At 37.3% G+C, this 25,304-nt stretch overlaps 2 protein-coding genes across 6 annotated transcripts in view; both read left to right on the top strand.

Annotated features, from left to right (window-relative positions):
• The first annotated feature begins 930 nt into the window (after positions 1 to 930).
• On the top strand, positions 931 to 23,081 carry LOC306867457 (tight junction protein ZO-3-like). Of its 2 annotated transcripts, none has more exons than XM_079413115.1 (31): positions 931 to 1,066; positions 7,521 to 7,577; positions 8,548 to 8,666; positions 8,821 to 8,923; positions 9,067 to 9,334; positions 9,411 to 9,514; positions 9,589 to 9,778; positions 10,101 to 10,170; positions 10,247 to 10,338; positions 10,473 to 10,554; positions 10,996 to 11,087; positions 11,236 to 11,320; positions 11,824 to 11,927; positions 12,015 to 12,084; positions 13,299 to 13,375; positions 15,756 to 15,843; positions 15,934 to 16,013; positions 16,096 to 16,168; positions 16,400 to 16,464; positions 16,558 to 16,621; positions 16,822 to 16,978; positions 17,060 to 17,168; positions 17,349 to 17,568; positions 17,692 to 17,891; positions 17,978 to 18,073; positions 18,717 to 18,793; positions 18,883 to 19,093; positions 19,208 to 19,308; positions 19,581 to 20,090; positions 22,511 to 22,557; positions 22,660 to 23,081. In XM_079413115.1, the coding sequence occupies exons 2-31, from the start codon at positions 7,530 to 7,532 to the stop codon at positions 22,808 to 22,810; spliced, it is 3,753 nt and encodes a 1,250-aa protein (XP_079269241.1). In that variant the 5' UTR covers positions 931 to 1,066; positions 7,521 to 7,529; the 3' UTR covers positions 22,811 to 23,081. The 2 variants fall into 2 exon arrangements, with proteins under 2 accessions (XP_079269241.1, XP_079269240.1); XM_079413114.1 differs by lacking the exon at positions 931 to 1,066 and adding an exon at positions 4,358 to 4,471 and having other exon boundaries at positions 22,660 to 23,048.
• Positions 23,082 to 24,052: 971 nt separating this feature from the next.
• LOC306867661 (rho GTPase-activating protein 45-like) overlaps positions 24,053 to 25,304 on the top strand; it is a 24,608-nt gene continuing 23,356 nt past the window's right edge. For 2 of the 4 annotated variants that reach the window (XM_079413459.1, XM_079413458.1), the window contains exon 1: positions 24,053 to 24,371. In XM_079413459.1, the coding sequence (XP_079269585.1) occupies positions 24,096 to 24,371 (276 nt within the window). In that variant the 5' untranslated portion in view covers positions 24,053 to 24,095. Of the gene's footprint in view, positions 24,875 to 25,304 lie in introns of all 4 variants that reach the window. The other 2 variants (XM_079413461.1, XM_079413460.1) reach the window with 1 other exon arrangement.

Here is a 25,304-nt window from a genome sequence, read left to right as displayed (position 1 = left end):
GTCACCTGTCCTCAGGTTGACAACAATTGATCTTAATGATTCTGTAAGGTAGCCTACTTCAAATGCTACCATATCATAGTTTTGGTACCAGTGTCAAGATGGTAACACCATACCTTTTGTAAACGTATGAAATTTCATAATTAAAATTATATACCATTTTGTATATTACACTTGACACCATGCACCATTAATTTATTCGTTCCAGTTTGAAAATATAACTTGCAAATTGCAGTGGCACAACAAAGCATTTCATGGTAGCTTGCTATTTTGCGTAAAATATGTACTCTTCCTAATATTTTAAAAAATCTTATCTTATTTTGATTTGGAATCGTGTTTAGTTGAAATAGAAAACTAGCAGCAGCTAATAACGCACTTCTGGCGCAGGGTTGCCAGATTTTCACAACAAAATCCGCTCAATTGCTACTCAAAACAAGCCCAATCGAGGGATCGTATCACGGGGGATAAATACATGTTTCTTAGTTTTTTTAGAGAGGTTCCCCTGGTAAAATTCCCATTCATCAACCCGCGGTAACAGTGTTAAAGTAGCCCAATTCCGCGGGAAAACCCTGAACTTGGCAACATTGTTCAATAGCGCGCTTTCCGGATGAGGGCGCTACAGAGTAGGGGAAATAATTATTTTACACTAAATAGTGAAAAATATTTTTTTAAAGACATCTAAAAGTATTTTTAGACAAAATAACAAAGGGGGAAAAAAATCTAAAAATATTTTTATAGCACAGTAGATATTAATATAAAAACTATTTAAACCTCAAATTAGCTTGTCTTATTTTAACACAAAGACTTGTACTCAATGTAGCCTATTTTGTGGAAAATAAGATCAAAAAGCCACTGTGTTAGGTACAGAAACTAGCTTCATGACGAAACTGCCTAACCCACCTGTATTAAGCCCCTCCCCCTGCTTACAGGTACACGATCAGGCGCAGTATAGACAGATGCTGGGAAATATAACGACACCTTATTAGAAAACTGCAGGTGCCAGGCCCTGGAAGGCCTCCAATTACCTGTGATTTTTTTGTATTGATTTTTAAAGCGGACACATAATAAGGTGAGTCGAGCGTTTTTCTTTTCTGCTTTGTTTGGTTGTATCGATTGTTTGTCATGTTTCACATTCTGCTGAAGTGTAAGCTGTTTGACTGGAAATTACGTCAAAATTGTAAATAATTGGTGATGTTATGTAAACAAAACCTCAAATATTTTAGATTATACATGATTCTTATATTCTGCTTCTCTGGGTTGAGTTAGCTGTGTGTTGCCAGATTGTTTTGCGCAAAAAGACACTTTATTGATCCTCAATTTTGAGCATTTTCTGTTCCTACGTCTTCCCTGTAGGCTAGAATAGTTTTTAGCAAAGTTCAGATTTGTTGACATCTATGAATAATGTTGATGCACTTTAATATCATTCATAAGAGAAACCATGTTAATGGTTGTAAGTAAACATACGTAGCGATATGTCCTCAATTTTTTTGTAATTTATAGTAAATTAATATTCCCACGTAAAGATAAATATCTATTAATGTATCTATTGCATTATGAGAACCGTTGTTCATTTTAAATCGATTCATTAATTCATTAAAATTCATAAACTAAGGTTGAATCGAATCTTTTTAAAGAACATGTCGAGCCAGTTCACAAATCCTGTCTGAACGAATCGTACGAAAAAAGTGATTCTTGAGTGAACGGAACTGAACAGAGCACCATTTTTAGGACTTTTTGGGGTCATTTTCTGACTTCTAATGAACCGAGAACCAGTGAGTTTTAGAGTCAACCAAGGATATGACTGATAAACCGAGAAGTAAGTTTAACAGCAATAATGTTTAGCGCGTTTACAGTGAGGAGGTACTTTAATCGATTCCTTGAAGTTCTGTTCAAAAGAACCGATTCGCAGAAATGAGACACATGATTGAAACCGTGCTGCAGTAAACTCAGTCTAACCTGGCTCTACTGGTTCTGCCACTCATCTGAGTCAATACGTGCTTTGTGGTTTCGAGAAACTGCTTTCCCATATATCCACATTTCTCTTCAGTGATGTTATTCACAGGTCTGAGCCAAAGATATACTAGTTTTGAAGGACATGTTTTTGCTTGATTAGTACAGTATGTAGTATTTCCATTAACTGTATTCAACTGTCATTGTAGCCTATGAGTTTTTACACTCTGAAAAGGAGGTGTGTTGATGTCTAAGGTTTCAGTCGGCCTGCCCTACTAACAAAAGTATGTTTTAAGAACATTTTGCTAACATTTTGCTAACACCGGTTTCACAGATAGGGTTTAGACTAAGCCAGGATTAGGCCATTGTTCAATTAGGAAATTTAAGTAATTTCTATTAACATGCCTTCGAAAAAACATTACTGGTGTGCATCTTGAGACAAAAAACATATGCACTGATATATTTTAAGATCAGTCAGTGCAAGCTTCTTTCAGTTAAAACAGCTCAGACTTACACTTTAGTCTGGGACTAGACTCAAGCCTTGTCTGGGAAACCGGGGGTAAAGGTTTTAAAATTGATTGTCTTCGTACATTAGAGAGAGCATTAAGTTTGCTTATTGTAGTGTAAAAGTTATGGGCATGGTATTAAAGACCCGATCACTTTGAATGAACGTTCTATTAATGTCACTGGATTAATGTTCATTCATGACTTTGAGGGAACTTTGCCAGAGCGTTACCCAAAGTTCTGAGAATGTTCCCTGATGGAGGGGTGCGTAGAAACATCTCATATGTTCTTTGTTTCCTAATGTTTTCTGCTATGATGCAGAACAATAGATTTTGACACTTCTTAAATGTATTTTTATGTAGGCCTAACTACAGCGACGAAGCCCATGTCTTTGATATGGGACATCCAGCCGTGTTCCATTAGTAATTAAATGTGCCTGTTGCTATGCTGTTGCTAAGGTGTTCAGAGTGGTTTTTAGCATGTTGTTATATGTTTGTCTTAAAGGGATAGTTCACCATAAAAATGAAAATTGTCATCATTTACTCTACCCTCATGTCGTTCCAAACCTGAATGGTTTTCTTTCTTCTGCAGAACAGATAGTTGATGTAAACATTATTGTAACCAACTTCCATTGAGTGGAGAGAGAAAACACACTGTGACATTCCTCAAGATACCTTTATGTTGCACAGAAGAAAGTGGTGGAGGACAAATTAAAAAAATATATTATTGTGGATAGTGTTATTATTGTTACATATATGTATACTGTATTTAATATTATTACATTTAGTCATTTAGCAGACACTTTTATCCAATGCGACTTACAAATGAGGACAATAGAAACAATCAAAATCAACAAAAGAGTAATGATATGCAAGTGCTATAACAAGTCTCAGTTAGCTTAACGCAGTACACATAGCAAGGTTGTTTTTTTAATTATATAATAAATAAAAAGAAAACCGATAGAATAGAAAAATAATAGAACAAGCTAGTGTTAGTTTCTTTTTTTAAGAAAACAAGCAGTTAGTAAATGAATAGATATATTACATTGTGTGTGTGTGTGTGTGTGTGTGTGTGTGTGTGTGTGTGTGTGTAAAAAAATAATTGGAAATCAGACATTTTGCAATTTGCAGCTTACTGAAATAAATACTGTAACTGAAATACAATTATATTTAAGCTAAATATAAATATTGAAAAACTAATACAAATGACAAAAGCACATAACCAGTTACTAAAAACAAAAACTGGAAATATAAAATAACCTTATTCAAGATAGTAAAAATACTGTAATATAATTTTTTTAAAATAGTAAAACAACACTGATTGTGGACATTTATACTAAATGTCACTGACCCACATGCTACACTTCAATACTAAGTGTTAATCTTCGTGTTCTGCTTCCTCAAGCCCAATATATGCAGAAACCTTCACTAGGCCAGTATGCAGATTAAACATTAACAGGCCGGGGTAATGATTATCAGTGTAACCGCATCAGCTTCCTTTAGCAACTCCACGGCTTGTTATCAGAGGAAAAGCTACTGTAGTGTTTTCTTAGTCCCAAAATGTTTGGGAAAAAGACATATTTTTGTGGTTTTCAATGCCTTGGATACCAAGTATGGATTATGAAACCTTAAGTAAACCATTCTATCCATCACTAGTCTTCATAAGGTGGCATTGTCTCAGTGAATGGAGACCGCCCCACCTAGAGATCCCAGTTCCTCCTTAATTCCTTGAGGGACAGTAAATATCAGAAAGTACCAAAGGATTTATTAAACTAGTGGGTGGAGCGTTCCTTGGGCTCAGGTGGGGGTTCGTACACAGTTTGTTTTTGTCCTCATCAACCATATGTGTTCATATTTTCTGTGGACTACAGGAAGTGAACTGCTTGTCAGGTGCATCACCAAAAATGGAGATACTATATTGAATCCAATATTTCAGATACCCTGTTTTGTTTACTTTCCTATGCTAATAAGGTTGACGACCTTATTTAGTTCTGGAAATGGAAGTGAGATTTAAAGGGACGGTAAGTATTAGTTGTTAATGCTAGTAGTTGAATGTGCCTAACATGAGATGTCTTAAGTTTACTAAACAGCGGGATGTGTCATCTGAGCCATGTAATGACACAGATGGGACTGTAAATACTGACTTGCACCTGTTGTACTTGTAGTGTGATACTTTTGTTACTGTTATAGGGTTACGGAAGCGTAAAATAGCCTTAATTATGAACAGATTGTGTACGATAAATTGGCAAATAGTGTACTTATTTGTAATACACTAATTGCAGGAGTCATGTGCTTTACTCATGGGCAGGGTTGTGATTTTAGTCATTTTCTAGATGCACACTTCTTCTTTTTTTTACTACACGTTGTACGATTTTATCTATGACTCTTAAAGGGACTGCTCACCCAAAAATGAAATCTCTGTGATCATTTATTCACCCTCGTATGACTGTTTTTTTTTTTTTTTTTTTTTTTTTTTTTTTTTTTTTTTTCCGTAACGCACAAAAGAAGATATTTTGAGGAATATCCTGGCTGCTCCTGGCTGCTCTTTTCAATATAATGAAAGTGAATCTGTGATTAATCTCTAAAATGACAAAAACTCATCCATATGATTCCAGGATTGTGCTGGTTAGGTTTATGCTAGTTCACATAAATGAATGGAGTCTGGTGACCCATTAGCTTTTTGTGTCTAAGGCTTTGTGCAGTGATGTGTTTCATAAACTACAGCATAGTCAGACGCAGTAGTATGTCAGAACAGGTGTAGGAACACTAGACTGTTAAGAGTCTAACATATTCCATGAAGGGAGTTTCCTAGAAAAGAGTAATTCTGATATTTGCATCCCTGCTCTCCTCAGTGTGAGCCACTTCCTTTAGGACTAATGTTGCTGTCATCAACAGTAGCCATAGTCATTTCATATCAGAAATATACAGTAAAAACAGTAATATTATGAAAAATGATTATGGTTTAAAATAACTGTTCTCTGTTTGAAGTTTATTCATGTGATGGCAAAGCTGAATTTTCTTCAGTCTTCACAATCACATATTGAAGAGAAATCAATCTAATGTGCTGATTTGATGATTGAAAAAACATTTATTTTTATTCTCAATGTTGAAAACAGTTGTGCTGCATGTGCTGGAAACTGTTGCTTTTTTCAGGATTCTTTGATTAATGGAAAAATCAAAAGAACGGCATTTATTTGAAATGCAGGTTTTTTTAACATTACAAATGTCTTTACTGTCACTTTGAATCAATTTAAAGGGATAGTTCACCCAAAAATTTAAATTACCCCATGATTTACCCACCTTTAAGCTATCCTAGCTGTATATGACTTTCTTCTTTCAGACTTCTTTTAGAATTATTTCATATTAAAAATATCCTGGCTCTTCCAAGCTTTATAATGGCAGCGAATGGGTGATGAGATTTTGAAGTCCAATAAAGTGCATCCATCCATCATAAAAAGTGCTCCACACTGTTCCAGTGGGTTAATAAAGGCCTTCTGAGGCGAATCGATGTGTTTGTGTAAGAAAAATATCCATATTTAAAACTTTTTATATATCGTAATCTCTTGCTAATCTCTAGTATAGGTGTAACACATACCTCCGATGAGAAATAACGAATGCGAAAGCACGGAGAAGAGAGCAAATCAAAACACCTATCACATATTGAAGTACAAAATGGAGATTTGTAAAGAAAAATATCCGAAGCCTAGCCAGTTTGATATAAGCCAAGAGGAGATTGGTTTTCTTTTTATGTAAAAAAAAAACTAGCATATTTTCACTAGAGCTTACGCTATGCCAAACGCCACTCTCTCGTCAACGACAATTAGCGAAAGCTAGAAATGACGGTTATAAAGTTTTAAATATGGATATTTTTCTTACACAAACATATCGACTCACTTCAGGAGGCCTATATTAACCCCCCAGAGCTGTGTGGAGCACTTTTTATGATGGATGGATGCACTTTATTGGACTTCAAAATCTCAACACCCATTCGCTGCCATTATAAAGCTGGAAAGAGCCAGGACATTTTTTTAATATAATTCCAATTGTATTCGTCTGAATACAGTCGCATACAGCTAACATGGCTTGACACCAGTAAATCATGGGGTAGGCCTAATTTCATTTTTGGGTCAACTATCCCTTTTATGCATCCTTGGTGAATAAAAATATTTTTATATAATATGTTAATATAATATTTATAGATTTATATAATGCAGTATGTTCATTAATTTATATAACATTTGTTAATTTGTTTAGGGGACACTCACAGAGTCACAGCTAGATTTTTATATTTTCTGAAGAAAATGAGTGGTATTTGTAGATGTGTTCGTTTTGCTATGGTTGATCAGCTTTGTGAACAGAGATTCTGTGACCTTTGCTTGCCGACAGTGGCCAATAAAAACATGGGAAACATTCCAGGAATTCTCTGGTCCAATAGAAACCGCTCTCAGAGTATGTCATGGTGATTGCAGGTCTTTGTTTGTGGACACGTAAAACAATCAAATGTTAGGTAATAAAATTCAGCTAATTTTAGGAAGCATTCATTGCTCATTTACAATAAAGAAACTAACTTGTATCATATATAGCCGTGCTAAATATGAACTTTGGAATAGGGTATTGTACCCATAATAGATGTACCAGTCACAACTGACTAGTATTTGTAATTTAGGTCATCATATGTTGGCAAGTTTCCATTGGTCAGTTTCAAAATCAAATGGCATGCCAGTGATTTTAGCTACTCAGTGAGAGACGTGTATTCTCAGACTGTGTATTGGTTTGGTGAGCCGTTTGTGAAGAAGTGTCGGGTATCGACATGTCACGCACTGGCTCCGCCCCCATGTACCTGTACAACAGGAATTCAGCAGGTGCGAGCATGCTCAGCTAGAGCCATTCCTTCTCATGCTCGGCCGAGCTGACAAACAACAGCCGAGTGCTGGAAAAAAGTGAGGCCCTCAAAAACTAGTGCTTTTCGTCTGAACCGATCTTTGTTTGGTAGATTTGTAAACAATGTATCTTTGTTGTTGTTTGCTTGATGTTGCACATTTGAATGTAGCTGTTTCTTTCTTGTTTCAGAAAGCAGACATGGAGGAGATGATGATATGGGAGCAGCACACAGTCACGTTACCGAAAGTAAGTTGCGACTTGAGGGTTTAATTCGCTTTAGCCACACCTTTATCGAGCTCTGTACAGGTGTGTCAGAGAACGTGACACCAGGAGTAGAGTTTCCCTAACAATTGAAAGTCGAGACGGAAAAGTTTAGCAAGCAATTGTGATACCAAGATTGTCATAAGAGTTGTTTCCACCTGTCACTAGGACACACCCGAAATTTTGGAATGTCAAGTTTGGGGTCATGCGGTGCATTTCAGTCTAGAAAGAAGTTGCCTTCATACAGTTTTTTTTTTTTATTTATTAACTTTTTTTAAATTACTTTATTCATCCATTTGATTTTTCTTTTCCCTTTTCTTTTTTTTCTTTCATAATTTTAGTTTGTTTTATCTTTCTATATGTATTTCTACATATTTTATATAATATTTCTATTATTTCTATATATTTTTATTCTAATCTTTTTTTTGTTTGTTCGTTCCTTTGAACTTTTTTGTTTGCGTATTTGTTGTCTTGTGGTTATTTATTTTATTTTTAACAGATTTTATTTTTTTTAGAAATGTTTTTCTTTCACTTTTCCTTCATTGTTTTTTATTTGTTAAATCTTGTTTTATTTCATTCTTTTTTGCTTCTTTCATTTATTATTCACTCATTTGTTATTTCTTTCTTCTGTTGTTTTTCTTTTTCATTTGATCTTTCTATCTTTCTTTTTCTTTCTTTCTTTCTTTCTTTTTTCTTTCATGCATTCTATCATTCATTATTTTGTCATTTCATTCTGTTTCTTTGCTTCTCTCATTCTTTCTTTTTTTTTGTTCTTTTAGTTTTTTCTTAGTTTTTGTATCTTTCATTTATTTGATTTCTTTCTTTCATTTATTTCATTCTGTTTATTTGCTTCTTATTCTTAATTTTTTTTGTTCTTTAGCTTCTTTAATTTCTTATTTTCTTTCATTCTGTTTTGTTTGATCGTTCATTACTTTGTTTATTCTTTCGTTTACAGGATTCCAAGGTCGGCTTTGGTTTTGCGGTCTCAGGTGGGCTTGACAAGCCAGTTAATGGGGACACAGCAGTGGTGGTCTCTGACGTGCTTCCCAGCGGCCCTGCCATGGGTCGTCTTCAGTGAGTACACGTCCAGACGAACACGACTTCCTCCCACACATCCTGTCTAATCCTGTCTGACCTGTCATGTTTATGTACAAGATGGAAAAACCAACTCAAACATATTTGGCAGATTATTTTTGTGATAGAGACTCACGTGATATATTGCCCACAGGACACGGGATCAGATAGTTATGGTGAATGGTGTTTCGATGGAGAAAGTCACCTCACTTTACACTATTCAAAATCTGAGGAAGTGTGGGAAAACGGTGAACATTGTAAGTGAAAACATTGCCAAATCATTCATGAAATATCTCGGTGAAACATTCATAAAGTAAACAGTGATATAAAATCTTTGCATTTGAACTGAATTCAATAAATTTACAAATAAAAAATGCTAATTTGTTTGTTCATTTTGTAGACTGTGAAGAGGCCACGCACAATTCAGATCCCTGTGAGCAACAGACCTACACGTTCTGCCTCACAATCCAACATACTAGACGACGATATGCCACAGAAGAGGGGTCAGCGCAACAACGACACCAGCCGTAACCGACGAGCTCGAAGCGTGACGCCTGACCGCAACGGTCACGACCTTCCCATCATGTCTGGCTTCAAGAGACTTCCCAATCAGGATGTGCAAGACAAACCCATCAGAACAACTCTGATCAAGAAAAAACCCACAGACGGTCAGAATCACAACGGCTTTGCGTTGCGCAAATATTAGTGGTTCTTGCCAAGATTTTAACGTGTTTCTCTCTGTAGAGTACGGAATGAAGTTGGGGAGCCAAATTTTTATCAAACACATGACTCCCACTGGTCTGGCTGCCAAAGAGGGCAGTCTTCAGGAAGGAGACCTTGTTTTAAAGGTGAAGAGCTGGTTCTTTAGAAACCGTTCTAATGCATGTGTTGTTGTGTAACCGTTTTGAAAATTCTGGTTTAGATTAACGGCATGACGACAGAAAATCTGTCCTTGCTGGAGACCAAGCACCTGGTGGAGAAGTCTAGAGGTAAATTGACCATGTTGGTGTTGAGGGATGACAGAAAGTTCCTTGTCAGCATTCCTGAAGTGGAGGACAGTCCTCAAAACAGTGCCGACGAGAAGCGGCAAGACAGTAGCTCAGAGCTGGAGGGTGAGTGTAGATGTTTTTACAGCACACAGCTGATCTGTGCCGTATAGAGCGCTGACATGATGACATATTTTTGTAATCCAACCCGGTTGGCATCACCCAGGTTCCCTCAACAAAACCTAATAAAAAAAACCCCGCCATTAAGCTTAGCTTTCGACAACTCTTTCAGTCTATTTAAAAACATTTTGAGTAGATGACACGCAGTACCTGTTCGCCATTGAATTCGGAATGATGGATTCCTTGTTTTGGCCTACAATAGTACGTCATCCCTGCAGCACTCTAATAAGGTGGGTTTTAATTTTAACTTTTAAATTTTTGCCTGAAGAAATCTCAGACCTGGATTCTGACCTCCCCACAAACCGAACATCCCGTCCAAGAGATCGTCGTTCTCGCAGGTGAACATATCAACTGTGACTTAATTTCCTTTTTATTTAAACGATCTTTGCACCAACAGAGCCCTTTTATCCACAGAAACCGTGCCAATCCTGTGTCAAAACCACGAGAATCGCCTCCTTTGCGCTCTACACTCACAAGACCCGCTCAATCAATGCCCCCTCGCAGAGGTGAGTCTTAGTAACACATTTAGCCTAATTCAATATGACAATCATAGCTTATCATGACCGAGAAGTTTTGCCCTTAATACTTCGTCCATTGTTGTATATGTAAGTGGCTGAATGATGCTTTGGCTCTTGTGCAGTTCCCTCAGAGTCTGAATCGGGCCGCAGCAACTCCCCTCCAGCATCAAGACATGGCACTCTTGATAACCGAGACCGATACAAGTAAATATGGCTTCATGTAAATTATGACTCTGCAGCACCATAGTTATACTGTATATATCATGTTGTATTTAGTTTTGTTCAGAAATGATGATGAAACTGAACTAATGAATGCCTTATAAAATTACTAATTTAATTGTATCTTTTTATTTATTTATTTTTCTTTGTTTTGCTGTTTTTTTCTGGCTGTGTTTTGCTGGGGGTGGGGGGGTTGTATGTGCGTGTGTGTTTGTCTGCTTTTTCTGTGAGGATGTTTTGTCTTTTTTTTTTTTTTTTGTGGGGAGGTGGGTCTGTCTGTTTTTGTTTTGTTTTGCTGTTTTGTTTTACTTTTTCTGTTTTTTGTTTTGTGTTGTTTTTTTTACTTGTTTTGTTTTGCTAGTCTTTTCATGTTGCTATTTGTTTGGGTGAGGTGCATGGCTCACGTGTTTGATTTGTCCGTTTCAGGGTTCTCTCCGGGATCTCTGCATTGCCAAACCCTCGAGCCTCACCCGTCACCCAGAGCTGGAACTCCTCCACGGCCTCTCAGCCTCGCAGAGGTCTGCCTCAAAAGCACTCTGACACATAGTACAAATGACATATAACCAACTCTGGAATTAAAAACTGATGATTCAGTTAATGATATGCATAAATGTTGTCAGTGATATAATCTCAGTAGCTTAATGGCCATTTGTTTTGTGTGACCAGCCATTTCTGAATCCGATTCAGACCGAAATGCCTCTCCACCCCCAAGGCGTGAGAGTCCCAAACCTGAAAATCACTCCAGATACAAGTATGAGTTCACAACATGAGCAGCAAACACCCAATGCAAATGAAATCTTAAGCACCTTTTCAATATCAATAAGTCATTAAATTGTCTAAAAGACTGATCTACTTCAAGAATGATTGGAAACAGAGAAACCTGTTTTTTTTCCCAACCAGTTCCTTTCTTTAAACAATTATCAGACCGGATGATGTTCATGAAGTTAAGTTAAGCACAGGGGTGTCCAATCCTGCTCCTGGAGGGCCAACATCCTGCAGAGTTTAGCTCCAACCAGCTCCAAAACATTTGCTTCTAGTGAGTCTGAAGACCTTGTTTCGCTGGTTTAGGTGTGTTTAATTAGGGTTGGAGCTAAACTCTGCAGGATAGTGGCCCTTCAGGAACAGGTTTGGACACCCTTGGTTTAACAGTTTACAAACATGCATGTCAACCTTTGTTCATTCACAAGTTTTTAATGAGCTATCGACTACTGAACTAGAAATGTCTTCATTGCCTCTTCATAACTCTTTTCCCAGGGTGCTTCCTGATCTTCCTCCTCCGGGTATGAAGTCTTCCTCTCATGGCATGTCTCAGGATTTCCCTCGCCGCATGGCGTCTCCCTACAGGCCTCCACCCAGAGGTGATTTTCACCCCACAGCACATTTATTTGTGCCATTTTTGTGGCCATTCTAGCAGACTCATTCAAGAACATGTCTTTTCCATACAGCTGCATCAGAGTCCGAATCAGACGATAGTACCGGACCTCAGCGCAGCCAGGAGTCGCGCAATAGATACAGGTACACATGAGGGAGGCCTCGCATCGGACTCTTTCAGTAGGGCCGATCATCTGTCTGCACTCCATGAGAAAACAGTTTATTTTGTTTTTTATTTGCTTTATTTTTTTTTTGCATTGTTGTTTGTATACACTCATGTAATTTTGTTTCATTGTGATATCTGAAAATGTGATGTGTGATCTTTTAAAATAAAAGACACCGAATCAACCTGAGTTTTCTCTTGTAGTATGTTGATGTCACTGAAAAAGAAAATATTCCTTCTAAGATGTAGATAATCTTGGATCTAAGATCTAAATTTATAAGTATACAATCAAATTATCCAAATAATATAATAGACAACACATAGTGTTAATATTCTGCACATCCAGAGGTGCAAAAGAGATGGAGGTATCATAGATATGGATCTAATTAGTTTACTGTAGTAGTTTCTGCTTGTCCTTATGAAAAATAGATTTTTGGGACTTAAAGGGATAGTTCACCTAAAGATGAGATTTTGTCATTAATTACTCACCCTCATGTCGTTCCAAACCTGTAAGACCTTCGTTCATCTTTGGAACACACATTAAGATATATTTGATGAAATCCAAGAGCTCTCTGACCCTCCATAGACAGCGAGAATACGTTTTGTGTGCAAAGAAAACTAAAATAACAACTTTATTCAACAATTTGTCTCCTCCGCGTCACCCTACAGCGCCATTTTGGAGAGTATCACATACGTAAACAATGTATGCAATGTATGTTTATGCTTTGATCTGAAAGTAAACAATATATCCGCGTATGGTGCTGCTGACATAGAACAGCATACGTTGTTTAATTCTTCAAATTCTTCATTTCTGAGCCTTGATCGTGTAAGGATCCTTGCTGTCTATGGAGGGTCAGAGAGCTCTCGGAGTGCATCAAAAATATCTTAATTTGTGTTCTGAAGATGAACGAAGGTCTTACAGGTTTGGAACGACATGAGGGTGAGTAATTAATGACGGAATTTTTATTTTTGGATGAACTATCCCTTTAAATTTGACCATATAATCACTTATGTATATGGATAGCCCACCCCAATCAAGAGAGACCCCCAGAAACCCTTAGGTGAATATTTCCCTCTGTTCCTAATCATCAATGATTTTACATTAGTTCCCACTTCCTTCATGGACAAGCATAATTATGTATCCCCCATCCTCCTCTGTTCTCTCATCCTCCCATCTGCCCTCTTTCTCTTGCAGGGCGACACCTGAGGTCATGTCAGTCCCTATAATGGATCCCCCAAAATGGGCGAAACCCTCAACGCCTGTACAGAGAGGTACAGAACGAGACAATTATAAAGTGAATAGTCCAGGTTAAATATTAAATACTGATGGCATGAAAATTAGGTTTCTTTCATTTTTATTTTGTATGTCAATTTTAAATAAAAAATGTTAGTGTAAATAATAAATATTCATATAAAATATGTAAGAAATTATGTGTATATTATTATACATAATTTTCTAAATATTAATGTGTAAATTACACAAAATTCTGTTAGTGTTCATGCACATTAAACATTAATATTTACACATTATTTTTCCACAATATATAAAATTAAATGCTGAGGGCATGAAAATAATTTGTCATTTTTTGCACCTCAGTTTTAAATATGAAAAATATTTTTAAATGTTGATGTGTAAATATTAAATTTTAATCTTAAATATTTAAAAAATAATGTGTATATGGTTATACATTATTTTCTAAATATTGTGTAAATTCTGTAATTGTTCATTTACATTACACATTAATATTTACGCATAATTGTCCAATAATTTATAAATTGCATTTAAATGCATACATATACATTTTAAATTTTAATGACATGAAAATAATTTTTGTCATTTTTTGTTACTCAACCTTAAGTATGAAAAACATTTTAAATATGAATGTTTATATATACATTCACCTAAAGGATTATTAGGAACACCATACTAATACTGTGTTTGACCCCCTTTCGCCTTCAGAACTGCCTTAATTCTACGTGGCATTGATTCAATAAGGTGCTGAAAGCATTCTTTAGAAATGTTGGCCCATATTGATAGGATAGCATCTTGCAGTTGATGGAGATTTGTGGGATGCACATCCAGGGCACGAAGCTCCCGTTCCACCACATCCCAAAGATGCTCTATTGGGTTGAGATCTGGTGACTGTGGGGGCCATTTTAGTACAGTGAACTCATTGTCATGTTCAAGAAACCAATTTGAAATGATTCGAGCTTTGTGACATGGTGCATTATCCTGCTGGAAGTAGCCATCAGAGGATGGGTACATGGTGGTCATAAAGGGATGGACATGGTCAGAAACAATGCTCAGGTAGGCCGTGGCATTTAAACGATGCCCAATTGGCACTAAGGGGCCTAAAGTGTGCCAAGAAAACATCCCCCACACCATTACACCACCACCACCAGCCTGCACAGTGGTAACAAGGCATGATGGATCCATGTTCTCATTCTGTTTACGCCAAATTCTGACTCTACCATCTGAATGTCTCAACAGAAATCGAGACTCATCAGACCAGGCAACATTTTTCCAGTCTTCAACCGTACAATTTTGGTGAGCTCGTGCAAATTGTAGCCTCTTTTTCCTATTTGTAGTGGAGATGAGTGGTACCCGGTGGGGTCTTCTGCTGTTGTAGCCCATCCGCCTCAAGGTTGTGCGTGTTGTGGCTTCACAAATGCTTTGCTGCATACCTCGGTTGTAACGAGTGGTTATTTCAGTCAAAGTTGCTCTTCTATCAGCTTGAATCAGTCGGCCCATTCTCCTCTGACCTCTAGCATCAACAAGGCATTTTCGCCCACAGGACTGCCGCATACTGGATGTTTTTCCCTTTTCACACCATTCTTTGTAAACCCTAGAAATGGTTGTGCGTGAAAATCCCAGTAACTGAGCAGATTGTGAAATACTCAGACCGGCCCGTCTGGCACCAACAACCATGCCACGCTCAAAATTGCTTAAATCACCTTTCTTTCCCATTCTGACATTCAGTTTGGAGTTCAGGAGATTGTCTTGACCAGGACCACACCCCTAAATGCATTGAAGCAACTGCCATGTGATTGGTTGATTAGATAATTGCATTAATGAGAAATTGAACAGGTGTTCCTAATAATCCTTTAGGTGAGTGTGTATGTATATATGTATATGTATATGTGTATATATATATATATATATATATATATATATATATATATCAGAGTTAATATTAAATATTTAAATATTCATGTATACATTAAAAATGTATTATTTAAAATAAAATATTTTAAAATATAAAAGTAAATTTTCTAATTGTACACTTTAATATTTGCACATTACTTTTCCATAAATGTATAAATTACATATTAGTACATGCATATAAATTTTAAATTTTGATGATGTGAAATAAATTTTTGTCTTTTCTTCCCCATTAAAAATATTTATTTAAATATGAATCTGTAAATATTAATTATTCATGTGTACATTAAATATTCACTTGTAAATTACTATAACATTTTATATGCATTATGCAATATTTATAAACACAATATTCATCACATTAATTTTTAAAACCATATTAAATGTCATTAGCTATTTATTTGAGTTTGAAATAGTTCAATTTCCATTTTAAACTGTCTTCGAATTGCTAATAACACATAATGCTCTGTAATTTTCATATTTAATCAGCTCCCTCAGAATCTGAATCAGATGTAAGTTACAACTCTCCTCCAAGAACACAGTCTCCAGTCAGTAAAAACTCCAGAAGCAGACCAGGGTAAGAGATACTAGTGCTCTATTTATTTTATATTATCATTGTGCATATAAATTTCACAAATATAGTTTTGTATTATTGTTTTTGTCTCAGAGCTGAAATGCAAGCGCCGGTCATCAACAGCCGACAGGATTCTTCACTCAGAGCCGCTCCTGCCAGACCTCCACCTGAAGGTCTGAATAATGCACTTGTTGCCTTCGTGTTCCTGAATATTTCTGCATCTTTGTAATATTGTTGTTTTGGTTCGTCCTCCAGATTCCTCTGAATCAGAAAGAGCCCCATCGCCTGTCAGGAGATTTGAGAGTCCCAGCCACAACAGTGATCACAGGTCAGAAACGCCTCCTCTGACCTATATTTATATAATCCTCACTTATAATAGCTTATTATGTCATATTGAAACAGGCTTTGGGAAAGTATGAGTCCATTTCCATTAGGGTTAAGAGCAACAGGCGTTTCGGTGAAAGACAATAAACTTTGTTGCTGCAAACTATTCCTTAAGATATTATACATGATCATAGTGGCTCACTGCGTGAATGTGAATATCGACTCTTTCATTCAGTTTCCCACATGCTAACGGCACTCTCCGCTCTAACGTGTCTGTTCCCAACCACACCATATTGAGTTGTGAGTATCAGCAGTCTAAAAGCATGCCCCCATAATACATTGTGAAATTATCGAGTGACTATTGGGTACTAAATTGTAACTGTTTTATCTCAGCGAACACTGTAGAGGAGCCACTTTATTCACTTCCTCCAGACGCAGTGCCAACACCAAACCTGGGGTGAGAAATTTAATGTTTCTTTGTGTGCAGATCAAAGACAAAACATGAGAGACAAGACAAAAACGTTTATTTTGGATGCGATTAATCATTGCCCAGCAATATTAATAATATGTGTTATTATAAGCCGATTAAACTTTTAATTAACAAATAAAAAATTTGATAAATTAAACTTCTTTAAAAATGTACTTTCTCTATATCAGGTACAGCTCAGACCAGAACCAAGTCAGCTTTGTGAAGGAGGGCAATGTTGGGTTGAGGTTGGTGGGAGGAAATGATGTTGGTATCTTTGTTGGTGGTGTCCAGCCCAACAGTCCAGGCCAGAGACAAGGCATGCAAGAGGGTGATCAGATACTGGAGGTAGGACCAAAGAATCACGTACATGTCATACATGAGCAAACCTTTCAGTGGTGCCTTTCTTCAAGACTCTTATTTTGGTAGGTGAATGGCGTGGACTTCAGTCACTTCACCAGAGAGGAAGCAGCTATGTATCTCATGAACATCCGTGCTGGCGACCGCATCGATATCCGGACTCAGAACAAAATGGACAGTGAGTGCCTTTGTGTCTCCTTATTAGGATTAAGGAGTCAACATGAAATCAAAACTGACCCAATTTAGTTTTTATAATACTAAATTGGCAATAGGATCCTTGTCTTATTGTGAACAAAAACCCATTGGGAAAGTAAAATAACTTGCGAATAACACATCCAAATTAATCTTGACATCTTAGTCTACAAGAAGATTTTGAAGTCCAGCCTTGGTGACTCTTTCTACATCCGCACACACTTTGACCATGTGGCTGAGACCAGTATTGGCTTGAGCTTCACCAGAGGCGAGGTGTTCAGAGTGGTGGACACTATGCACCGCGGGAAGCTGGGAACCTGGCTAGCTGTGCGCATGGGCAATGATCTACACGAGCTGGACAAAGGCACCATCCCTAACCAGACTAGGTATGTTAGTAGTAGATTTCAGTCTTCCTTCCAAAGCTGTGGTAAGTTTGTATGCTTGTTAAGTATGTTCCATTATAGTTCCTGCTTGTACTCTAGGTGTCTGATTCTCTTTCTCTATCTCAGGGCTGAAACTTTGGCGAATTTAGAGCAGGCACAGAGAATCAGTGCGGCTGAACGCCAGGCCTCTGGCCCCAGAGCCGAATTCTGGAAGTTACGGGGTCTCCGAGGAGCCAAAAAGAATGTCAGAAGAACCCGCGATGACCTCTTGCAGTTGACTATTCAAGGCAAATTTCCAGCATATGAGAGAGTCATTCTGAGAGAGGGTTAGTGAGTTAAATTTTTTAAAAAGACCATTATTTCTGTCTTGGTTGAGTCTTTGGTTGTAACATGTATGCCTGCTCATTTGCAGCCAATTTCAAACGGCCTATCGTCATTTTGGGTCCTCTGAATGACATTGCAAATGAGAAGCTGGCCCGAGAGTTGCCAGATGAATTTGAAGTTGCAGGTATGAAAAATTGGATGTAGGTTTTGAGATCAATGTTTCTTAACATTTCTACTGAAGGTTACTCACTTTCAAACATTTAAAGGAATAGTTCACCCAAAAATGGAAATTCTGTCACTAATTACTCACCCTCTTGTCGTTCCAAACCCGAAAGACCTTCGTTCATCTTCAGAACACAAATTAAGATATTTTTGATTAAATCCGAGAGGTTTCTAACCCTGCATAGACAGCGACGCAATTGTGTGTCTATGTGATATAAGTGGTTCATTCTTAATTTTATGAAGCTACAAGATTAATTTTGTGCACAAAGAAAACAAAAATAATGACTTTATTCAACAATTTCTTCTCTTCTGTGCGAGTCTTTGACGTGCTTTCTTGAGAGTACCATGATGCATGTTTTCTTTGCGCACAAAATTATTCTCATAGCTTCATAAAATTAAGGTTGAACCACTGATGTCACATGGACTATTTCTGGGCCTTGAATGAGTCAGTTGCGTTGCCGTTTATGCAGGATCAGAAATATCTTAATTTGTGTTCCGAAGATAAACAAAGGTCTTAGGGGTTTAGATCGACATGAGTAATTAATGACGGAATTTAGATTTTTGGGTGAACTATCCATTTAATATTACTATTTTATTGGTTATAGAAATGGTACCCAGAAGTGGAAGTGAAAGTTCATCCAGTGTCATCAAACTGGACACTGTAAGACGAATAGCAGAGCAGGTAAACTTTTTATTATCATACAGAGTAATGCTGGCAAAATAAACCAACATTACCTAAACCAAACACTTTTAACTCGCTCTCACTTGCAGGAAAAGCATCCCTTGCTGGACATTACACCCACTGCAGTAGAAAGATTGAATTATATCCAGTACCATCCCATGGTGCTCTTCTTGGATCCTCATAGTCGAAAAGACGTGAAGTCAATGAGGCAAAAATACATGCCAGGCTCCAACAAGAGCTCTCGTCGCCTATTTGCTCAGGCCTTAAAGCTGAGGAAACACTATAGTCATCTATTTTCCGGTACACCTTTGAAGCCTGTCTTGAATTCCCTGTTTGAATCTTATTTGAAGATACCTTCAAAATGTTTTCATGTGCTCTGAAAGACAGTCTCTGGTTTTTCGGTTTCCTTCACAGCACGGATTGATCTTCAGCCTAATACAAACATGTGGTATGATGTTTTGAAAGACAAGATTCGGCAGCAGCAATCTAAACCGGTCTGGGTTTCTGAAGTTGCGGTAAGAACTCTAGAGAGAATTATGGTACTAAATGGCGCACTCACATCATGTAGAATTAACGTAATTATAAGTTTTCAACTTTAAAAACCTTGCTTGTCTTTGTTGAACTCAAAACTTTCTGAAACTTGATCATTGTGGCATAGCCAACAACTCTAAATCAAATCTCTAAGATCTCTTGATTATGATAATTCCAACAAGATGTGAATGTAGAATTGGTTTAGAGTCTGCATTTCATACTTGAGTTGGTTAACAAGTACTTGGTGTATGTCCAGTTGGAGGGAGGGAGCGATGAAGACCTTGACGCATTCAACCGTGAAAATAACTCTGACTACCTCAGTGGTGCCAGCGACTATGAGGACACTGACGGTGAGGCCATTACGGATGGTGAAGCCTACACAGACAACGAGGACCTGGAAGAGCCCTCTGTAGGCATCGCCAGAAACCGCGGCACTGCACTGGCCCGCTCCTCAGAGCCCGCCACTGGGCAGAATCATAGTCCAGAACCTTACTATGACCAAGAGCCATACCTGGAGGAAGAGCCCGAGTACACCCTACCTCCCATCCTCCATGTTCCAGAGCCCCGATCTCCACGCCTTGTCCCTGGTAGTCCCCAACAACAAGATGATGTCCCCTCACAGCGGAGTTTCTCAGATTCAGACTTTAGTGCTGGTGACTTAGCTGTGCCACCAGCACCTTCCGATGTTCCACCCAACTTCAGGGCACCAGATCCAGTCCAATCAGAGACCCCTCCACTCTCAGCCATAGAGGAGAAATTAAAACAGGTACTATATATACCTACTACCCATGCAACTGCCCTATGGAGCAATCAGACACAACATGATTTAGTCAATTAGGACATGTTTGTGGATCTATATCAGGGATAGGCAACTTCGGTCCTGGAAGGCCACTCTCCTGCAAAGTTTAGCTCCAACCCTAATCAAACACGTGGCCTGTAGTTTTTTAGTGATCTTGAATACATTGATTATCTTGTTCAGGTGTTTGATTAGGGTTTGAGCTAATCTCTGCAAAACAGTGGCCCTCCAGGACCGAAGCTGCCCATCTCTGATCCTTAGTGGGACAAAACTTAACATAACCAACCTTTAAAAACAAAATGATAGATTGAAAATGTAAATGATAGATTGATGATTTAGTCAAGACGTACATGTTCCTGGATCGATATCCTCAGTAGGATCAACAAAGGACAACTTACAACTTAACCTACCTTAAAAAAATGGAGGGAAATGATTGAAGTTAATAATGTCCACTAATTGCAAGGTAACTCTAACCTTGACCCTAAAATTAGATTAGTTAATGAATCCACCTTAAAGGGATAGTTTTGATTTGATGTTTATCTGCTTACTCCAAGATGTAGGTGACTTTGTTTCTTCAGTAAAACACAAACAAAGACTTGCAGTTTTAACTCAAACCGTTGCAGTCTGTCAGTTCTATAATGTCAGTCAATGGGGCTCACGGCTTTGAAAGAAAAAAAACATACACAGACAAAACCAAATTAAACCCTGCGGCTCGTTACAACACAGAGGTCTAAAAACACGAAACGATCCGTCTGTGCAAGAAACTGAACAGTATTTATATCGTTTTTTTACCTCTGATCCGCCGCACTGTCCAACTGTCCTGAGCTCGTTCACACAACACCCGGCACGTGACGCATCTTCTTCTTGCTTTACGATGGATCAAAGACTGGCTGGCTGTTGTGAACGCGCTCAGGACAATTTCGTGTTTTTAGACCTCAATGTATCGTAATGATACATTGTCGGTGTATGTTCTTTGTTTTTTTCTCAAAGCTGTGAGTCCCATTGACTGACATTAAATGACTGACAGACTGCAACGGTTTGAATTAAAAATATTCCTTTGTGTTCTACTGAAGAAACAAAGCCACCTACATCTTGGATGCCCCTGGGGTAAGCAGATAAACATCAAATTTTCATTTTTGGGTGAACTATTCCTTTAATTCAAATTTGAGTAGCACAGCATTATTAAGTAGGACATTCTCCTGGATCAACATCCCTAGTAGGACCAACAAAGACCAAACTTACCCTAATCTTATCCTACCTTTATAATCAGAGGAAACTGGTAAGTCAATGATGTTCTTCAACCCAGTGATCCCAGAGTTTAACATAATCGTGACCCTAAAATCTGACTAGTTGATAGATCCACCAAATTACAGACTGAATAGCACAGCATTATTAATTCAAGTATAGGACATGCTCCTTGATCAACACCCGTGGCCAACAAAGACTTACCCTAACCATAACCTACCTTTAACAGCAGAGGGAAATAAACTGACAATGTTCTTCACGCCTCTAATCCCAAGGAAATCCTAACCTTGATCCTAAAATCTGATGATTTGATGATTCAACCTTAATGTAAGAGTATCACAACATCATCAAGTCAAGTAGGACAGGTTCCTGGATCTACATCCTTAGTGAGTGGTCTCAAACTCAATTCCTGGAGGGCCACAGCTCTGCAGAGTTTAGATCCAACCAGCCCCAAATCACACCTGTTTGGAAGTTTCTAGTGATATTGAAGACTTTGATTAGTTGATCAAAGTCGTTTGTTTGATTAGGGTTAGAGCCAAACTGTGCAGAGCTGTGGCCCTTCAAGAACTGAGTTTGAGACCAATGTCCCTAGTAGTTCCGACAACGAACCTTTCCTAATACCCACACTTGCGGTCTTGGCTACTTATGAGCAAAACAGGAAGTGCACAAGACTGTCCCATGTCTGAAAAATGTTACTAGTAGTAAACGTTTAAAGTACAAGTAATTGCAATCTTACAACACTATGTTGTAAGTGTGTCCCATCAGGTAATTAAAAGTTCTGTGGCCTTCACAGCCATTTGAACATTTGGGCCAAATACACAAAATAAATCATGCACGTGTGGGTATTGGGACAGGACCAAAGGCTAAATCCTTACCCTAAACATAACCCCACCTCTACAAGAAGAGGAAAATTATGGTTGGCAACATTCTTCATGCCCCTAATCCCAAAGGTAATGCTAACCCTGACCCTAAAATCTGATTGATTGGCAGATCCACTGATTTACTGAGTAATATAAGGATAGTGATCCAGGAAAATGCTCTACTTGACTTAAGTCATGTTAAGCTGTTTGGATGCATTCAATATTAAATATTTTTTTATATACTTGATGTAGAAATTAATCTTCACATGTATTTTATTGTTTCAGGCCCGTATGGCAGAACCAGAAAGGAAACCCTCCCCTTCATTTATAGTGTAAGTCTTTATGCATGGTCTGTCTAGTTTAGCACAGAAGAATAAAGTACTAAAGGAATGTGTTTTTTATTTTTAAATGTATTTATAAATCTTTTCTTTTAGACTGGCACATCACGAAGCCATGCAAATACGAAGAACACAGATCAGAGGAAGCGACAGTGACAGCGATGAAAATGACAGAGATGATGATTTTAGTGTAGATGATGATGATGAAACTGATGATGTTGAATGGGGACCTGCAACAGAGCTGTAATACACATGGATCATACTAACATGGACCTCTCATGTCTTAGTGTGGACATGTACATTTACGCAATCAAACTGGAAATATATTTTTATCTCCAGTGTTTTTTATGCAGTGTCCTTATGGACTTATGTGATAGATGACTGTAATCTTGGATCGATTTTGAAGATTTGTGACCAGAATTGCTTCCTTTTGTGGGTATCCTAGTTTTAATGGATGTGCTAAAAAAATAAATATTGCCAGTTGTAATAAAGACAATTTGGGTATGCTTTACCCTCTTCAGTAACTTGATATATATATATATATATATATATATATATATATATATATATATATATATATATATATATATATTATTTTAATTATTACTGTTTTTGTATTTTGAAATAAATGGAACAAAACATTTAAGCTCACATGATTATTAATGTTAAAGAATGTGCTAAAATTCATTTTACTACAAAGTCTTCTCCACAATTTTCTGTCGTTAATTCGACTCATTCTGCTTAAAAAGTGAAGTGCTTAGTGCTTAGAAAATGGAATTGCAACAATAATAACTTTCTTTTATAGTTAATTTAACATTCCCCTTTCTCTTAGAGCATTGATCAGGAAGTCAGTCATTTTAAGTGCCGTCTCAAACAAAATCCTTTTTTAGTGAACTGGATTGTTCTTTCCCTACACAAAAAAAAAAACAACAACAAAAAATCCCCCAAACCAGGAAGAATCTAAGCTTGCCATGTTCTCTAACTGGAAAATATGTCATATTTTCTGAAGTGTGAAACATAAATCACACAAGTGGCTTACTAGTGCCTACATTTGTGTACATGAGTCACTACCTAGTGTGCTTAAGAGCAGACTGAGACACACTCCTAGGGATACAGCATTGTAGCCATTCCAAATTTTTACAAATGTTGATTATGTCATTGCATTTTTGCTATTGGTTTTCTTGTATTCATTTGCATAAAACTGCTCCGATTTTTAAAGACGGATTTAATAAAGAAGTTAAAGTGATGTTTTGTCAAACAAAAAGATTTCAAGACATGTTTTGTCACCAAAGTGGGCGGTGTTTTAATATTTAATTAAACAGCAAGTGACAGACATTAACAACAACGTGTGGGGCAGTTGACCAAAGCTTATTTTTTTTGTCGTAAAATGATGTAACTCATGGCATAAACGTCGTTTTAAAAGTCTCAGCGAGCATGCATGATGTTATCCACCCCTCATGTTTCTACATGGCAACGCAGTTTCACTTGTCAAAGGCGAGAGAGAGAAAGCGGATGCGCCTCAGACTGTTCTGATGAGTGTCAGTAGATTCAGTCAATGTGCGATTCATATGAGAGGTGTGAGACACAAGATCAAGCTCGGAGTGTGTAAACCTCGCATCAGCGCTTTGAAATGGGGAGCCGGGGGGTGGGCAGGGGGGTTATATCGTAAATTAAAAGAAATACGCGTCGGATCGAAACACCTAAAGCTTAAAATGTTCTCTAAAAGGACAAGGGAACTGATAAAGACGCACTCGATGTCAAAGAAGAGCCGAACAGGAAACAGCGCATCGCCTCTCAACTCTCCATCAGTAAGTCGCACAGCATCTCTCGACTTTTCCTCCTGCGAGTCAACTTGATTGACATTTCACTCTCGCGCTCATGTTTTCGCCTGCTTTTCGACGTTGCTGAAAATTTTACGAATGTTGTCAGTGTTTTCAAACACAAATGTAGAATTATTATTTAGACCATGTTATCTAAAGGAGAAATGAACTTCCTCAGTGTGACATGGCGCAGCAAGGGGCAAGAAGTTCAGGTTTTGCCTTACTTTGAATATTTTTCTCCTGGTTTCAGGACTTAAGTGATTTGCTTCCAGTTGCTTTTTAAGGTTCAGTGGCATGTATTAAATTAAAATGATGAGATATGATGGCTAACAGTGTCGAAAGTTAACACTCGGTAGCTGGAAATGTTGAAGCGTGGTGGATCAAGTAGCAAAAGCTACAGTCCTTACGCGACTAGTCAGAGAGTGAAAAAATCAAACGGCAAAACTAAATTGGACATCTTACCAAATAGACCCAACGTCTGGCTCAAACAGGTGGGTTGTATTTAAAAAAGTACTTTTTTTGTCAATATGCATATTTTAAGTAGTAAATATTTGTATCTTACTGTTTAAAATATGCATTTGTGTATGATATGTACTAATATGCATTTACAGTTTTTGTCAAGTTGTGTAACCAGTTGTAAAACTATTATACATGTTATCTTAGGACCTCATATTGAAAGTGTACAAGGAATATTTGTTCTAAAAATGAATTGGATCAAAGTTAACTGCAAAACGTTTAAATGTATACATTTAAACTTTAAAATGTGTATTATTGTAATATTCCAAGTATAATAAAGTTTATTTTTATTATCTTATTTTATTTAAATTAATAAGTATAAAAAGCTCCAAAGAAATCCACTTTTTATATATAGGGAAAACGTAGTAATTTTTATAATTTTCTTTTTAAATGAATCATCTTTAT

The sequence above is a fragment of the Barbus barbus genome (assembly GCF_936440315.1).
Source record: "Barbus barbus genome assembly, chromosome: 49".
In the NCBI taxonomy this organism is placed as follows: domain Eukaryota; kingdom Metazoa; phylum Chordata; class Actinopteri; order Cypriniformes; family Cyprinidae; genus Barbus; species Barbus barbus.
Note: the sequence above shows the minus strand (reverse complement) of the source record. Positions and strands in the feature narration are given on the sequence as shown.

What these genes read in the sequence shown, in the direction of transcription:
- LOC306867457 (XM_079413114.1), top strand. Translation starts at nt 4,448, where the DNA reads ATGGAAGTGAGATTTAAAGGGACG. An exon ending in CAGTAGCTCAGAGCTGGAGG is followed by an intron (nt 9,779 to 10,100) that starts GTGAGTGTAGAT and finishes TTTTGCCTGAAG; the next exon opens with AAATCTCAGACCTGGATTCT. An exon ending in ACCATCCCTAACCAGACTAG is followed by an intron (nt 17,569 to 17,691) that starts GTATGTTAGTAG and finishes TCTCTATCTCAG; the next exon opens with GGCTGAAACTTTGGCGAATT.